This window comes from Dendrobates tinctorius, unplaced genomic scaffold (genome assembly GCF_039654945.1).
Source record: "Dendrobates tinctorius isolate UK_male_01 unplaced genomic scaffold, ASM3965494v1 ptg000062l, whole genome shotgun sequence".
In the NCBI taxonomy this organism is placed as follows: Eukaryota; Metazoa; Chordata; class Amphibia; order Anura; family Dendrobatidae; genus Dendrobates; species Dendrobates tinctorius.
Genome location: NW_027361730.1, coordinates 18,013,533 through 18,032,393, shown reverse-complemented (window position 1 = coordinate 18,032,393; position 18,861 = coordinate 18,013,533). Strand labels below are relative to the sequence as shown.

The 18,861-nt window shown below is 43.8% G+C and overlaps 1 protein-coding gene across 1 annotated transcript in view; it reads left to right on the top strand.

Annotated features, from left to right (window-relative positions):
• Window positions 1-17,885, top strand: part of ETFA (electron transfer flavoprotein subunit alpha) — an 82,545-nt gene extending 64,660 nt beyond the window's left edge. Inside the window, exons 11-12 of the mRNA XM_073579345.1 lie at window positions 2,975-3,055; window positions 17,664-17,885. Of these exons, the coding sequence (XP_073435446.1) occupies window positions 2,975-3,055; window positions 17,664-17,702 (120 nt within the window). The 3' untranslated portion in view covers window positions 17,703-17,885. The remainder of the gene's footprint in view (window positions 1-2,974; window positions 3,056-17,663) is intronic.
• The last annotated feature ends 976 nt before the right edge of the window (window positions 17,886-18,861 follow it).

The following is an 18,861-nucleotide window of genomic DNA, read 5'->3' as shown; positions in this document are numbered from 1 at the left end:
GCCCGGGGGGGTTGGTGAGTCTGTGTCAACTGCTTTTAGAACAGCGGAAACTGTACTGGTGATGAGAAACAAAGACAGTCAGGTGCCTGGGAGAATTTTCTCTAAGCTTGAAAGAGAGCAAGCAGTGTATTCACTCTGAAAAGTTCATTGCCCTTTTGAGTCACAACCAAACACTGTACTCAGTACAAAAAGCTTACCGCCAAATTGTACCAAGAATAAAAATCATACGTAAGAACGACGCACCCTCAGACCAATACCATATTCAGCGCGCACAAGCTTTATCACACAGCCTTAGGAAAGCATGTGTACACTTCACACTGCATCAGTCTAAGGGGGCGCTGCTCTTCCAAAATACATGTTTGTATATGTCAGCGCTGTGGAGTTTGTAAGCCAAACCTCCAACTCAATTTGTATGACACTGACTCCAACTCCGTCTCCACCAAAATGGGCTGCGACTTCACGACTCTGACTCCAGGGCTGTGGAAGTCGGTAAGCCAAACCTCTGACTCCTAAATTTCCATGACACCGACTCCAACTCCACAGCCTTGGTATAGGTGGATGTATTAATATGCACTGAAGAAGGATCAGACGATTGCCGCAGGTTATTTCTTCTTGGTACGCGGAACTGATAATGTCTGTCCAGCATCACCAGTGCAGTTTTACAGTTTGGAAGGACAGCAGGACCTGTGTTGACATAATGGTGACATGACCACTAGTCCTCCACGTAAGTCTACAGGCTGAGCACCCTAAGAGGACAAATGAAACTGTAAAGCTATACCTGCACTTTCCATCCACCTCTAGCCTCCACTCCATCAGCTTCTGCCAGTCTGGAAGGAATAAGAACATCTTGCTAATCTCCTTAAATATTAACATAAACATTGGATATTGGTCCTTATTTATTATGACTCCATTGATTGAGCTCAACAGTGTTAACAATTCCTGCATCTGCTGGTACAGTTTGTTAGCAGTCCATCCTCCCTATACAGGTATTGTACATTGCCTCCAGTGGCAAATGTGATTAAAACCTACAATCTTGCCTCGCAGACATTGTTCATCTTACCAGTGATAGAGACTGACAGGAATTGTGAAATAGCAAAAAGCAGCCGACAGCATAACGGAGGATTGGATGCCAGTTCAAAGGTTCATGGACCCAAATGAACAATAGTCCAAAATAAGGAAGAGGAACAGCATCCAGTCTGGGTGAAAAATTGTATCAAAAATTTATTCTGCCAGTATAAAATACAACGTTTCGGCCATATTGTGGCCTTTTTCAAGTATAACATAACAGTACATATGGTGGCCTTTTATAGTGTGGCACAGCCAATCACCATCTAGGTAACACCCATCACAAATGTGATGGGTGTTACCTAGATGGTGATTGGCTGTGCCACACTATAAAAGGCCACCATATGTACTGTTATGTTATACTTGAAAAAGGCCACAATATGGCCGAAACGTTGTATTTTATACTGGCAGAATAAATTTTTGATACAATTTTTCACCCAGACCGGATGCTGTTCCTCTTCCTTATTTAGGAATTGTGAAATAGTCTGAGTGAGACAGATAGATGGAGCGCCAGGCTGACAGGTCTCAGGGTGCTGGTAATGGTAATCCGATGCTGCTCCTGTCGGGTGCCTCTAGAGAGGATATAAACATGGGAAGCAGGGTAACCCAATCACAGGGGAGCACAAAGGAAAGGGAGAAGCTTGAAAGATTTTCTTCTTAAGTTCCACTACGCGTTTCAACGGATAACCTCCGTCTTCATCAGGTGGCCACCTGATGAAGTCGGAGGTTATCCGTTGAAATGCGTAGTGGAACTTAAAGGGGTTGTCCGGGCTTTTCACATAATCTCAGTGCATATCTGGGCTGTAGAATGCTGACAATAAGTAATTTACCTTCTGTGGCCAGTTTGCAGGGTTTGTTAGATATCATCTCTTGCTTGTAAGAAAAACATCCAGGGGGGTGTGTTCTGGCATTGAAATGAGAACTGGTCGTTTCCTCCTACTCTACTAAAAACCTGCCCTCTATAGCAACAACCCCACCCTCCATAGCAACAGGCCCTCCCCGACCACATGAACAAGCCTATCCCTCCTCACACAGTAACAAATCCTCCCCCTCTAGCAGCCTCAGTGCAGAGAGCAGGACCACCCAGCTGCTCCTCCCCCAGACACACGCTGAACAGTGATCTATGGAAAGTGAAACTATTGAGGAGGAAACGACCAGTTCTCATTTCAATGCCAGAACACACACCCCCCCGGACGTTTTTTCTTACAAGCAAGAGATGATATCAAGCAAACCCTGCAAACTGGCCACAGAAGGTAAATTACTTATTGTCAGCATTCTGCAGCCCAGATATGCACTGAGATTATGTGAAAAGCCCGGACAACCCCTTTAATAAAGAAGAAAACCTTTCAAGCTTCTCCCTTTCCTTTGCGCTTCCCATGATGGGAATTGTGAGCAGCAAGCACACATATTTATAACCTTTCTTGTGATATCATACAGACAGTACCCCCCTCCCTAAACTAATCCTATGTGCTTGTTCCACTCTCTCCCTATCTTTGTCATCTAATATGATTGATGGCTTAGTCAGCCAAAAGCACGTGCTAGCTAGCCAATCAGTATTACTGGGGATGGGGCTAGGAGTGATCTCATGCACCAGGTGAAGTGCTCAGAAGTGCAAATGCGTACGCCTAGAGGACTTCCCTGCACTAAACCAGCCACTGCCAGTCCGGTGCTTATTTGGAGGTATTTTGTGTTGTGATGTCTTAAGAAGTCCCATTGAACTTGGAGTGTGCATGCATGCCCTGGTACCTTTCCATTGACAACGGCACTATAGCTAGCAGGATGTAAATGGGGTGGGGTTCAGGGTTCTCTTTTCCTAAAATATGTTTTCCACTGTGAAACGCACACCTACAGTAGCTTTACATTGTCGCTTTTTATTTCCTTAATTGGAATCTTGTTTTTCTGCCTTCAGACCATTGTTGCCATAAACAAAGATCCAGAGGCTCCAATATTCCAGGTGTCAGATTATGGCTTGGTGGCTGATTTATTTAAGGTAAACTATCTTTTTTTTGTACAGGGTGTTTTATTGGTTTACCTAGGGTTTTGACACTATGATTTTAGCAGGGCTGTGGAGTCGGTAAGCCAAACCTGTGACTCCGACTCCTCAATTTCCCTTACACCGACTCCCACATATATTGCGTATATTTAAGTGAAAAATTTATTGTAGTACAATGTGAACATCAGACATTTAATAATTTATATGATACAATAATCAAGATATTTAGAACATAATATATTTATTGGAATACAACTTTAGAACACAAACTAATAAATTGTAAATATGTAATACACTATGTAATATTGATTACATATATTGTGTATGTGTGTATATATATACTATGTAAGTAACAAAAAAAACGTTTTCAATAAAAACATACTAAATAACATTGGTGCAGTCTATGAATTTGTTCTAAGAGCTAGAATTGCCTCCATCAGATCCTCCTTCATAGATGACCTCAAATCTGACCTAATAATTTTAAGGCTAGAGAACAACCTCTCTACACTAACTTGGGCGGGAGGCAAAGCCGTAACCACATGGGCAACATCTCTAACAATTTCCCAGTATAAAGGAATTGCCTCATGCACAGTCAGTTTTGATGAACGGTTGAATTTTTCTATTTCTTTGAGAGCAAGTGAAACATTTTGCTGAAATATGGTCAATCTGCTTGCTATAGGAGACGGAGTGAAATCTTTTTCCTTGCGGCAACGCTTTGTCTGCGCCATGTCAACCAAATACTTGTCAAAGTCAAACGCCTCATCTGATGAGGATGAAGATATGGCAGCAGTAGCACTGTCAGGACCCAAGTCCTCTTGCGCCTGGCAGTCCTCCTGTAGGCCACTCATCCTAACTGCTACCTCAGTCAGAGCTTCTTTTCCTTTAGTAAGCTGTTGATCATCAAGCAGTATACGATGACTTGGGTCCACATAAACAGCTGCCAGAAAAATTTTATTTTCCAATAGCTGTTTCTCTCTCCGTTTCATTGAAGCAGAAATGCCATCTGCGATTAAACCTCCTCTTTGGGACAGGCAAAATAGCAAGTTCTTCCACTCCCTTATGAAAATGCCAGGAGTTAAATCCTCAGCTTGTAATTTTTTTTAGTCATGGTAAAAGGGTGATTAAGCAATTCCTTTAATACAGCCACCTGTGTCCATTGACCTTCATTTAGGGTTACCTGAGGGTTTGCCATATCTATAAGAAACTGTTTTAGTTCAAGCAATCGCTCAATCATTAAATAAGTGCTGCCCCACCGAGTGGCTTGATCGACAATTGCCCCTTTCCCTGCACGTCTCTTCAAGTTCTGGCGGCAAAAACCAATTTCCTCACTTTTACAATAAGATTTCCTGCATGTCCCTCTTGCAGACTATCTCTTATTGCCAGCTGCAGCGTGTGCACAACTTTCTCCAGCTTGGGGCCCAGGAATCGGGTCCTGTGCAGGGATGGCACCCCTCCCCCTCCTCTCTCTGGTGAAGACGGCAGAAGACAGGACAGAGGAGGGGAGATTGCCCCCTGCAGTCTGGAGCCGGTGCAGGACGGGAGCACAGCAGCATACAAGTGAGTTTTGATAGGTGCATGCCCCTGCTTCCAGGGGGGGGGGGCAGCTGCCCCTCGCTGGCTACGTCCATGATTCACACACAGCGTTTTTGCGGATCCGTTTTTTGCAGTAAAATGCGGAGACTCTGGAGACTCTGGGAATCCCAGCAGAGTCAATGGGTTTCAAGATATGACATTTAGACACATTGGTTTGTGAGAATCCGTTTTTGGGCTGAATGAGCATGTCAGTTGGTGTGGCGTTTTTCTAATCTGCTTTTGCTATTGAAAACATTATCTATGAGCTCAAATACCTTTCAGGTGATGCGGTTTTTTAAGAAGCTGATCTGCTTTTGCAGCTGAAAAACGTATCCTCAAAAAAGCAGCAAAAATGCTGTGTGTGAAATGTAGCCTTAGATCAGGAATAGGACAGCCATTTATAGCACATTTCATAACTTTCCCAAATTCCTATGAAAAAATATAAAGCACATTCTGCATTGAACTATTGTACCCAATTTATTATATATTTTAGGAGTCGGTCCATTTTATACCCACTCCACAGCCCTGGATTTTAGGTTCGTGTTCTACGTTAAAATCCATATGAATTTTGCATCCTATAGATTTAAATTGCAAATGTTCCTTATTGTGCAAACCTCTGAGAGATCATTGCACAGATTTTATATCTGTGTTAAAGAAAACAAGCGCCAGGTCATTTTTTAAAGCTGATTACCCCACTGAACGGGACAAACCTGCATGCTGGTCCCCAACATATTTATACTTCATTCTTTTGCAAACTTGTCAGATTTTTTTTTTTTTTTGCACAAATTCCATCATGAGAACGAACATAGAGCCAGATTCATTATGGCATTTGCACCTTTTTTTTTGCTTAGTCTTTGGTGTTTTTCTGTCAGTTTTTAATTTGCACCCTATTCATTTAATTTTTGCCTTTTTTAAACTTTTTTTTTTCTAAGCATTCCTGATTTTTTTATTTTTTTTTTTTTATTTTTAAAGTTTAAACTCTTCACTACCTTGGATTTTCTGATTTTTGCTCCCCTTCTTCCCAGAGCCATAACTTTTATTTTTCCGTCAATATGGCTGTATGAGGGATTGTTTTTTTTGAGGGACGAGGGGCACTATTGAATGACACCATTGATTTTACCACATAGTGTACTAGAGAACAGGAAAAAAAAATCCAAGTGCGGTGAAATTCCAAAAAAGTGCAGTTCCACAATTATTTTTTATTTTTTTTTAATTTGCAATGCTAAAAGTGACCTGTCAATATGATTCACCAGGTCAGTACAAGTACACAGATACCAAACACGTATAGGTTTTTTATTTGTGGTGGAAAAAAAAATTAGAAATTTGTAAGAATTAAAAATAAAAAAATAAAAATTCAATTTTTTGGGGGCTGGGTAAGGGCTTATTGTTTACGCACTAAGCTGACATTTTTAGTGATGCCATTTTGGGGTAGATACAATGTTTTGATCGCCTGTTATTGCAGTGGCCTAAAAACCCTGTAATCCTGGAGTGTGTATGTATGTATACACATACATACATTCTGTTCTGTTCCTGACTATCCCCCAGGATCTCGCCTTCTTCCTCCTGATCTGAGTTCCGGAAATCGGATTCCTCGCTAGGGCTCGCCTCTGATACTGGGACTGGTTCCCACCTCGGACGCTTGCGACCTGGCCCAGGGCTGGGGGATCGACGCCGGGACGTAGAGGCCTGAATCTCTTCCCTTATCAGTGACCTCATTTCGGAAAGCAGAGATGGCTGTTCCTCGCCTATGACTCTGGAGGTACAGGGACCGCATAGGGTCTTGCTATAGGTGTCTGGCAGCTTTACTCTGCACACCGGACATCTGACTGATTTGGCGGTGGCTTTCGCCGGGTCCTTCCCCGAGGGGGACTCAGCCGGGGTTCCCTTTTCCTGATAATATAAGGGGCACCTCATCAGATCTGGGCTGTGGGGACGGGTGGGGAGGGTGGTCTGCGCTATGCGCACTTACCCCTCCACCAGATGCAGTGTTGCCTTCCATTCCCTGGCGTCCGATGCAGTCACACAGCCTGGAACCACCTGTGACGACTCTGGAGAACGCTTTGGAACAGAAAGTACCTATTCAGACTGGAGGATACGGACGAGCTGGTACACGCGGTCAGAAATACCATGCAGATGGAAGAAGTCCCTAAGCCACAGTCCAGACAGGACTTAATGTTTGGAGGACTGGTGTCCCGCAAACAGGTGGTGTTCCCTGTGAGCGAGCACATCAAAGCAATGATCCAGGACGAGTGGAAGGAAGCAGAGCGTCGGTTGACACTCTCCCGAAGCTTTAAAAATAGACTGCCCTTCGATCCCGAGGAAACTCGGGCGTGGGAAGAAGTCCCTAAGATCGACGTCCCGGTTGCCAAGGTTACGAAGAAATCGGCTATCCCAGCCGAGGACTCATCCGGTCTTCGAGACCCAATGGATAGAAAGGCGGACGTCTTGTTAAAAAGAACATGGGAGACGTCGGCGGCCCTGATTAGAGCCAACATAGCAGCGACCTCGGTGGCCAGGTCTATGTTCCTGTGGTTGGGGCAGTTGGAGGAAAACCTAACCAACAAGACCCCGAGGTCAGAGATACTAGCATCTCTTCCTCTTTTGAAATCAGCCACGGCGTTCCTGTCGGATACGTCGGCGGAATCAGTTAGGTTTGCGGCCAGAAACAGCTCCCTCTCTAATGCGGCCCGGAGAGCAGTCTGGCTTAGATCCTGGTCGGGGGATAACCCTTCTAAGGCCAAGTTATGTGCCATCCCTTTCTCGGGTCTGAGGGTGTTTGGTCCAGCCCTGGATAATATCCTTGAGCTGGTGTCTGATAAGAATAAGGGATTTCCGGAAGAAAAGCCCAGGCGGTCCCAGTCCTTTCGGAGAGGCTCCTTCTTCAGAGGACAGTCAGAGTTTAGGGGCCGGGCGAGGTCTAATAGAAGCTCCTACAGAGGCTCCTTCAGCCAAAGTGGGAAGAACAGAGGTCCCCCATTTGCATCGACATCTAGGTCGAGGAGACAATGACGCCATAGGCATTGGGGGGAGACTTCGCCACTTTGCAGCAAACTGGTCGCGAGTCACCAACAATCAGTGGGTCCTCAGAACCATCAGCGAAGGTTACAGGATAGAGCTCTATTCTCCTCCCCCCGACAGATATATTGCCCCCACTGTTGTCCAGGAGGACTCCGCAATGTGGTCGGATCTTCAGGACATGTTAGACTCAGGGGTCATAATACCAGTTTCACCATCAGAAAGAGGAAAAGGTCACTACTCTTCCCTGTTTGCAATTACAAAGAAATCCGGCGAGGCCCGCACCATCATAAACCTGAAGCCACTAAATGCTTGGGTCAGATACAGGAGGTTCCGGATGGAATCAATCCGATCCGCAATTCCTCTGATAGACAGGGACGCAGTTATGTGCACCCTAGACCTAAAAAAGGCATATTATCAGGTTCCTATTCATCCCTCATCCCAAAGCCTACTAAGGTTCGCGATCAGTTCGCTAGCCCGGACCTGCCATTTCCAGTTCCAGGGTCTTCCATTCGGGCTGGCCTCAGCTCCCAGGATCTTTACAAAGCTGGTGGTAGAGGTGGTGGCCTACCTGAGAGATCAGGGTATTGTGATTGTGCCGTACCTGGACGACTTCTTACTGGTGGCAAGATCCAAAGAAGCGCTCATCCGAGACAGGATCCGAACAACTACTGTGATGGAGTTCCTGGGCTGGGTGATCAACTGGGAGAAGTCGGACCTCACACCAAACACCAGAAAGGTATTCCTGGGAGTCCTCCTAGACTCAGCCGACAGAATATCCTGGCTACCCGAGCAGAAGCAGAAGTCCATTCAGGCCAGAACCAGAGGTCTGTTGAAGCGTCAATGCTCCATAAGGGAAGCAATGGAGGTCCTGGGCCTCATGACGGCCTGCATCCAGTGTGTCCGTTGGGCCCAATTCCACTCGCGGTTGTTACAAAGAGAAATTCTCGCGAGGTGGGACATGACTCAGGCGTCGCTAGACAAACCCCTAAGACTCTCAGGACGAGTAAAGGAGTCCCTTCGCTGGTGGTTACAGGCCAGGAACCTTCAGGTGGGCGTGCATTGGACAACCTCTCCATACGTGGTAGTCACCACAGACGCAAGTGCGTGGGGATGGGGAGCCCACATAGAAGGGAAGATCTTCCAGGGGAAGTGGCCAGCAAGCATCAAGGCCAGATCCTCCAATTTCAAGGAACTCTTCGCGGTCTGGGAAGCGTTGCGGAGAAACCGGTCGGTACTAAAGAGTCGTCATGTTCGCATTTTATCCGACAATACAACGACAGTGGCATTCCTGAAACACCAAGGAGGAACCAGGCATCAACCACTACAGGCACTGGCGGAAAAGATATTCACGTGGGCAGAACGGACAGTTCGATCCGTGACCGCGGTACATCTAGAGGGTTCCCAAAACGAAGTGGCGGACTACCTGAGCAGACAACAGATCCACCCGACAGAGTGGGAATTGAACATAGAGATCTTCAACCAGCTTTGTCAGCGCTGGGGGAACCCCAGTATAGATCTCTTCGCAAGCCGCAAGAACTCGAAGGTTCCCAGATTCTACTCCCTAAATCCGATGGACCATCCAGAGGGCGTAGACGCCCTGAGTCAGACTTGGGGAGAATCCCTCTCTTATGCGTTCCCACCACTGGCCCTCATACCGGCAGTGCTCAGAAAGATACGCGAGGACCACGCAAGAGTGATATTGATAGTGCCATACTGGCCGAGGAGAAGCTGGTTTTCCCTTCTGGGAGCCATGGCAGTAGAAGATGCAGTCGAGCTGCCCTTGTGGGAGAACATCATCCACCAGGGCCCGATCCACCACCCGGACCCAGCAAGACTCCTCTATCGGCTTGGATCCTGAGAGGGACATCCTGAAGGCAAAAGGATTGTCGGAGCAGGTCATATCCACCCTACAGGCCAGCAGGAAGCCGGTGACGTCGGCAATTTATCGGAAGATATGGAAGAGATTCTGTTTGGAGGGTGGCAGGTCCGGGCTCGTGGCAGGTACCCCGGATCTCCCTAACATACTAGGGTTCCTGCAGGCAGGTTTTAATAAAGGCCTCAAGCCCAGTACTCTAAAAGTCCAGGTTTCAGCTTTGAGCGCCTTCTATGATTATCAGTTAGCTGCACATCCCTGGGTGATAAGGTTTATAAAAGCCACACAGCGCCTGCGCCCCACGATTAGGCAGCTCACCCCGCCATGGGACCTGGGCCTGGTACTTCGGTTCCTCTGCTCGGACACTTTCGCCCTTAGTGAGAAGATAGCCATCCCTGCTCTCACTCGTAAAACGGCCTTTCTAGTAGCCATTACCACGGCCAAAAGAATAGGGGAGATCCAGGCCCTATCCACTAAGGATCCATACCTCCAGATAAGAGAGGATAGGATAATCCTAAGGTTAGACCCGGCATTTACCCCGAAGGTAGCCTCTACAAGAAATCTGAACCAGGAGGTAGTGTTACCCTCTTTCTGCGATAATCCCCGAAATGAGAAGGAGCGGCGGCTCCACTCGCTAGACGTGAGGCGCGCAGTTATAGAATACCTAGAGGCCACCAATAGTTGGCGTATCGACCCGAACCTGTTCGTTCTCTTTGGTGGTAGGAATAAAGGGAAGAAGGCCTCTAAGGCGTCCATAGCGCGTTGGATTACCTCAGTAATCTCGGATGCTTACCAGGCTGAAGGCGCCAGCCCGCCTGATTCCTTAAAAGCCCACTCTACAAGGGCGGTATCGGCCTCATGGGCCGAGCGGGCGGGGGCGTCAGTTGATCAAATTTGTCGAGCGGCAACCTGGGCTAGTCTTAATACATTCTGCAAACACTACAAACTAGATGTGTTAGCTGGCCAACAAACCGCATTCGGGAGAAAAGTTCTCCAAGCAGTAATCCCACCCTGAGGAGGTGCTTTGGTACTCTCCATAGTGCTGTCAGGTGGACGTCCTGGAAAATAGGTATTAGACCTACCGGTAATGATGTTTCCAGGAGTCCATCCTGACAGCACGGGTAGTTCCCTCCCTGTTATGTTATACTATGTTGTATTATGTTATGTCATATGCTGTAATATGATTGTTTCATTAAACCGTTACTAGCATCATCCACCTTGTGGTACTTGTCAAATCACTGAGGGAAAGGGGGTGGGACATGGCCTTTTAACCTCTCGTGTGCTTTCCTGTCCCTGTAAGGAGGAGGAGGACGTCCTCCATAGTGCTGTCAGGATGGACTCCTGGAAACATCATTACCGGTAGGTCTAATACCTATTTTTCCACCATAATTTGCAAAATTAATCTTGCCAATTCAGAAAAGGTGATTTTTTTGGATTTGTTTTCTCATTTTGACTCTCATCCAACCCCTGGCAAAAATTATGGAATCATTGGCCTTGAAGGATGTTCATTCAGTTGTTTAATTTTGTAGAAAAAAAAAGCAGATCACAGACATGGCACAAAACTAAAGTCAATTCAAATGGCAACTTTCTGGCTTTAAGAAACACTAAAAGAAATCAAGAACAAAAAATGTGGTAGTCAGTAATGGTTACTTTTTTAAACCAAGCATAGGGAAAAAATTATGGAGTCACCCTATAAATTTATTCCCAAAACGAGCACCTGCATCAAATTAGATCTGCTCGTTAGTCTGCATCTAAAAAGGAGTGAGCACACCTTGGAGAGCTGTTGCACCAAGCGGACTGACATGAATCATGGCTCCAACACGAGAGATGTCAATTGAAACAAAGGAGGGGATTATCAAACTCTTAAAATAGGGTAAATCATCACGCAATGTTGCAAAAGATGTTGGTTGTTCACAGTCAGCTGTGTCTTAAAATCTGGACCAAATACAGACAAAATGGGAAGGTTGTTAAATGCAAACATACTGGTAGACCAAGGAAGACATCAAAGCATCAAGACCGGAAACTTAAAGCAATATGTCTCCAAAACAGGAAATGCACAACAAAACAAGGAACGAATGGGAGGAAACTGGAGTCTACGTCTGTGACTCTGCTGTAAGAAACCGCCTAAAGGAAATGGGATTTACATACAGAAAAGCTAAACGAAAGCCATCATTAACACCTAAACAGAAAAAAACAAGGTTACAATGGGCTAAGGAAAAGCAATCGTGGACTGGGGTGAAAGTCATATTCAGTGATTAATTGCGAATCTGCATTGGTCAAGGTGATGATGCTGAAACTTTTGTTTGGTGCCGTTCCAATGAGATTTATAAAGGTGACTGCCTGAAGAGAGCATGCAGATTTCCACAGTCATTGAAGATATGGGCATGCATGTCAGGTAAAGGTACTGGGGAGATGGCTGTCATTACATCTTCAATAAATGCACAAGTTTATGTTGCTATTTTGGACACTTATCCCATCAATTTAATTCTTTGTACTTGACACTGAGACACCTTTAAAGGTGCCAGCCACCTCTGCAGTGGATCTGGTCTTCAGCCTCTTGATTATCCAGGCTTTGGTCGCAGGGTGGATTTTGGCATGTTGTCAGAGCTCAAGTTGCAGCTCAAGTGAAGGTCTGGGGTGCTGGGTTTCTTTTTATACACGCCCACTAATTAACCGATAATTTATTGAGCACAGGTGAGGATGTACACTAGGATTGGGTGCATTATATGACCAGGCAACAAAACTTTTGTCTTGCCAAAATCTGACCATTCTGTGTCCATTAAATGATCAATATTTCTGCATTGATGGCAATTTATTCTCTTAACCTAAACCACATTTCGGAGGGTTTCAGCTTTCAAAAGAATAATTTATACAACCAATGGATGAATTTAACGTCAGGTTATAAGCTTTTATTTACATAACATGGATAAGCGACATAACTTCTGTCAGGGAGTGTATGTATGTGTTTGTATGTATATGTCTGTGTGTATGTATGTAATATATATAATAAAATGTGTGTGTATGTATATACAGTCATGGCCAAAAGTATTGACACCCCTGCCATTCTGTCAGATAATACTCAGTTTCTTCCTGAAAATGATTGCAAACACAAATTCTTTGGTATTATCTTCATTTAATTTGTCTTAAATGAAAAAAACACAAAAGAGAATGAAGCAAAAAGCAAAACATTGATCATTTCACACAAAACTCCCAAAATGGGCCAGACAAAAGTATTGGCACCCTCAGTCTAATACTTGATTGCACAACCTTTAGCCAAAATAACTGCGACCAACCGCTTCCGGTAACCATCAATGAGTTTCTTACAATGATCTGCTGGAATTTTAGACCATTCTTCTTTGGCAAACTGCTCCAGGTCCCTGATATTTAAAGGGTGCCTTCTCCAAACTGCAATTTTTAGATCTCTCCACAGGTGTTCTATGGGATTCAGGTCTGGACTCATTGCTGGCCACCTTAGAAGTCTCCAGTGCTTTCTCTCAAACCATTTTCTAGTGCTTTTTGAAGTGTATTTTGGATCATTGTCCTGCTGGAAGACCCATGACCTCTGAGGGATACCCAGCTTTCTCACAGTGGGCCCTACATTAAGCTGCAAAATTTGTTGGTAGTCTTCAGACTTCATTATGCCATGCACACGGTCAAGCAGTCCAGTGCCAGAGGCAGCAAAGCAACCCCAAAACATCAGGGAACCTCCGCCATGTTTGACTGTAGGGACCGTGTTTTTTTCTTTGAATGCCTCTTTTTTTCTCCTGTAAACTCTATGTTGATGCCTTTGCCCAAAAAGCTCTACTTTTGTCTCATCTGACCAGAGAACATTCTTCCAAAATGTTTTAGGCTTTTTCAGGTAAGTTTTGGCAAACTCCAGCCTGGCTTTTTTATGTCTCGGGGTAAGAAGTGGGATCTTCCTGGGTCTCCTACCATACAGTCCCTTTTCATTCAGACACCGACGGATAGTACGGGTTGACACTGTTGTACCCTCGGACTGCAGGGCAGCTTGAACTTGTTCGGATGTTAGTCGAGGTTCTTTATCCAACATCCGCACAATCTTGAGTTGAAATCTCTTGTCAATTTTTCTTTTCCGTCCACATCTAGGGAGGTTAGCCACAGTGCCATGGGCTTTAAATTCTTGATGACACTGCACACGGTAGACACAGGAACATTCTGGTCTTTGGAGATGGACTTGTAGCCTGGAGATTGCTCATGCTTCCTCACAATTTGGTTTCTCAAGTCCTCAGACAGTTCTTTGGTCTTCTTTCTTTTCTCCATGCTCAATGTGGTACACACAAGGACACAGGACAGAGGTTGAGTCAACTTTAATCCATGTCAACTGGCTGCAAGTGTGATTTAGTTATTGCCAACACCTGTTAGGTGCCACAGGTAAGTTACAGGTGCTGTTAATTACACAAATTAGAGAAGCATCACATGATTTTTCGAACAGTGCCAATACTTTTGTCCACCCTCTTTTTTATGTTTGGTGTGGAATTATATCCAATTTGGCTTTAGGACAATTCCTTTTGTGTTTTTTCATTTAAGACAAATTAAATGAAGATAATACCAAAGAATTTGTGTTTGCAATCATTTTCAGGAAGAAACTGAGTATTATCTGACAGAATGGCAGGGGTGTCAATACTTTTGGCCATGACTGTGTGTGTATATATATATATATATATATATATATATATATATATGCCTGTGTGTTAAAACCTTTTACTCGTTTCAATATAAGCCTTAGGAGACTTGAAGCTGCGATCATCATCAGATTTTCCTGTGCTACACATGGCAAAAATCACAATCTGCTACAGAAATCATGATTTACAATGATAGGCATGGGGGTCTTCTTCAGACCTTCAGCTGTGATGACAACCTATTGGCACCACGCTATCACGTGACAGGTGTGCTGAAGGGCAGGTCTTGTAATACATTTCTGTCAGATGTGTGTTAAATGCCGCTGTTAAACAGCCGCTGGTGGATCTCAGATTTACCTGTAGCTGTTTAGACGTACATGACAGCTGATCAGATTGACTGTCATACAGTTGTGGCCAAAAGTATTGACACCCCTGCAATTCTGTCAGATAATCAGTTTCTTCCTGAAAATGATTGCAAACACATTCTTTGGTATTATCTTCATTTAATTTGTCTTAAATGAAAAAAACACAGAGAATGAAACAAAAAGCAAAACATTGATCATTTCACACAAAACTCCCAAAATGGGCCAGACAAAAGTATTGGCACCCTCAGCCTAATACTTGGTTGCACAACCTTTAGCCAAAATAACTGACCAACCGCTTCCGGTAACCATCAATGAGTTTCTTCCAATGCTCTGCTGGAATTTTAGACCATTCTTCTTTGGCAAACTGCTCCAGGTCCCTGATATTAGAAGGGTGCCTTCTCCAAACTGCCATTTTTAGATCTCTCCACAGGTGTTCTATGGGATTCAGGTCTGAATTCATTGCTGGCCACCTTAGAAGTCTCCAGTGCTTTCTCTCAAACCATTTTCTAGTGCTTTTTGAAGTGTGTTTTTTGTCATTGTACTTCTGGAAGACCCATGACCTCTGAGGGAGACCCAGCTTTCTCACACTGGGCCCTACATTATGCTGCAAAATTTGTTGGTAGTCTTCTGACTTCACAATGCCATGCACACGGTCAAGCAGTCCAGTGCCAGAGGCAGCAAAGCAACCCCAAAACATCAGGGAACCTCCGCCATGTTTGACTGTAGGGACCGTGTTATTTTCTTTGAATGCCTCCTTTTTTTTTTTTTTTTTTTTTCTCTCCTGTAAACTCTGTTGATGCCTTTGCCCAAAAAGCTCTACTTTTGTCTCATCTGACCAGAGAACATTCTTCCAAAACGTTTTAGGCTTTTTCAGCTAAGTTTTGGCAAACTCCAGCCTGGCTTTTTTATGTCTTGGGGTAAGAAGTGGGGTCTTCCTGGGTCTCCTACCATACAGTCCCTTTTCATTCAGACGCCGACGGATAGTACGGGTTGACACTGTTGTACCCTCGGACTGCAGGGCAGCTTGAACTTGTTTGGATGTTATTCGTGGTTCTGTATCCAACATCCGCACAATCTTGCGTTGAAATCTCTTGTCAATTTTTCTTTTCCGTCCACATCTAGGGAGGTTAGCCACAGTGCCATGGGCTTTAAACTTCTTGATGACACTGCGCACGGTAGACACAGGAACATTCAGGTCTTTGGAGATGGACTTGTAGCCTTGAGATTGCTCATGCTTCCTCACAATTTGGTTTCTCAAGTCCTCAGACAGTTCTTTGGTCTTCTTTCTTTTCTCCATGCTCAATGTGCTACACACAAGGACACAGGACAGAGGTTGAGTCAAATTTAATCCATGTCAACTGGCTGCAAGTGTGATTTAGTTATTGCCAGCACCTGTTAGGTTCCACAGGTAAGTTACAGGTGCTGTTAATTTCACAAATTAGAGAAGCATCACATGATTTTTCGAACAGTGCCAATACTTTTGTCCACCCTCTTTTTTTATGTTTGGTGTGGAATTATATCCAATTTGGCTTTAGGACAATTCTTTTTGTGTTTTTTCATTTAAGACAAATTAAATGAAGATGATAATACCAAAGAATTTGTTTGCAATCATTTTCAGGAAGAAACTGAGTATTATCTGACAGAATTGCAGGGGTGTCAATACTTTTGGCCACAACTGCATGCAGGGAAATATGTGGACTCAGCACCAGAGCCCGCATCAAATGCAAGGACAAGATCTTGGATGTGCCTCTGTCCAAAGTCGTGAAGGGGTTAAATAAAAAGTTGCACTTTTTTTGTGCAAATGTAACCTATTTCCCTCCCCCTGGAGTAATATTATGCAAGTCTGAAATTTTTTCACAAATTTTGTGACATTTTGGTGGATCATGCAATAAATAAGGTTAAAGAAAAAATGAAGAGCATTTTTTTAATCTTGCACATAATTAAAGAACCATAAGTGCCATTTTGAAATATATTGCACAAAAAGTTCAATGAATTCAACATGACAAATAGAAAAGTGACTTTAAAAAAACCTCGGCAAGTGATGAACTTGGATCAGTCTCTTTCAGATCGGTGCTATGTGCTTCATTGTGCCATGTATAGTGATGTCTCACATGTGTAAAGTGCCTAATATATAAAATATAATTATATGCCCGAGTACATAACTTAATACAACCAGTTTGTCTATATAATATCAGCAATATCTGACTTGTCCTTGACATTGCTTCCAGGATACACTATTGCTTGCCTTATAGGCCTTTCTGTGCTCTACAGGGAACAGCAGGTGGCAGTGCCAGCACTTAATGCGGCTCCTGAACTGTCGCCTGCTGGCAGGATCCAAGCCATGCTCACTTAGAGTACAACATGTAGACTATTTTCTCCATAAATTTTGTAGCAGCACATTAATTCCACGTGATGGAAACAGATATTGTAAATAATTGATTTGTTTTCATTGAGGACCACCCTTCTACACACTACTCATATGTACACATGTGGCTATAGTAAAGGTTAGACCGTGCAACCAGTTGACATCTATCCAAGTATGTGCACTGCTTTCCTGTATAATTAAACTGAGTATTGGATTAAAAAAGTACTGCCCTAATTTAGTTACTTACCCATTAAAGTGTTATCCTTGCTCCACTCACTTCTATATCAGGAGATGAACGGGACTGGTGACTGAATACATCTACTGGGCAATCGGCAGGTATCATGCACCATAGAATGACGGGTGCACAAAAGCAGCTCGACGCACAACCTGGCACTAATCTGTTGTCACCATCATCTCACACTTTCTGATGTGGAAGTGAGCAGAGCCGGAACACCTCTTTAAACCAATCTAATTTTATAAATGTGGTGGTCGGTTTTTTTTTTTTAAACTTTGTTTTCCAGAACATTTTTTTTCTAAATTAAAAAAAAAAAAAAAAAAAAAAATTAGCAAAATTAAATTATAAAGCATAGTAAGTTTTTATTGTTTTAGTATCTGAAAGCTGCTGACTTTCAACTAGACAGATAAAATTCAGTTTGATTGATCCTCACCCTTCCACAGAGGGGCTGCTGTGGTTCACACTCAGATTTTTGACCAGATGACCTGTGTACAGGGGTTATATATTATCATTAACTTTGTGTTTGTTTTTTTGCAGGCAGTCCCAGAAATGACTGAATTGCTAAAGAAAAAATAGTCTGTCCATCCAACGGAATAGCTGCTGCTCCTAGGAAACTTGTACTTAATTTTCTACATAAATACGCACATGCCATCACAAACACTGTATAAAATTCTTATACTTTTTTTATTGGCAGCGATTAAATAGATCATAAATATCACAACTTTATTAAACCTAAGCTAACATCTAGCTGTTGAGTAATGTGTTGTGATGAGTGTTTTTTCTATTAGTGTAGCTGATCATTGCCTTTGACCTTCATCCTATTACTACAATCAGGGATGACCTGTAGTAGTAATAATAAATTTTATTATAGCGCTGATGTATTCCGCATCACTTTACATATCAGAGGGGATTTGTACAGGCAATAGACATTACAGCATAATAATCACATAGATTATAACAAATACCAAGAGGAATGAGGGCCCTGCTCGCAAGCTTACAGTCTATGAGGAAAGAGGGAGACACGAAAGGTGGGTGGTAACAGTTGCTCTGATTGTTTGGACCAGCCATAATGTTAAGTAACAGTACAGACACAGGGCTAATGGATGCATAAAGCATGTGGGAACATGATGCGGGGAACCTGGTTATGGTAAAACTTTTGACTGTGCCACCCAGGGATAGATTAGGTTAATGTGTTGAGGTAGTAGGCCAGTCTGAATAAATGCGTTTTCAGGGCACGCTTAAAATTGTGGGGATTGGGGACTAATCGTATTGACCTGGGAAATGCATTCCAAAGAATTGGCGCAGCATGTGTAAAGTCTTGGAGACGGAAGTGGGAGGTTCTGATTATTGAGGATGCTAACCTCAGGTCATCAGCAGAACAGAGGGCGCGGGTAGGATGGTATACTGAAACAAGGGAGGAGATATAGGGTGGTGCTGAGTCATGGAGGGCGTTGTGGGTGAGGGTAATAAGTTTATACTGAATTCTGGAGTGGATGGGTAGCCAGTGTAATGACTGGCACAAGGTAGAGGCATCGGTGTAACGATTGGTGAGGAATATGATCCTGGATGGCAATTCAGGACGGATTGGAGAGGGGAGAGTTTGGTAAGAGGGAGACCGATTAGAAGAGAGTTACAATAGACCAGACAAGAATGAATAAGAGAAACAGTAAGAGTTTTTGCGGAGTCAAAGTATAGTCAGGAACTTGTTAGTGAGCCTAATACATGACTTTGTTAT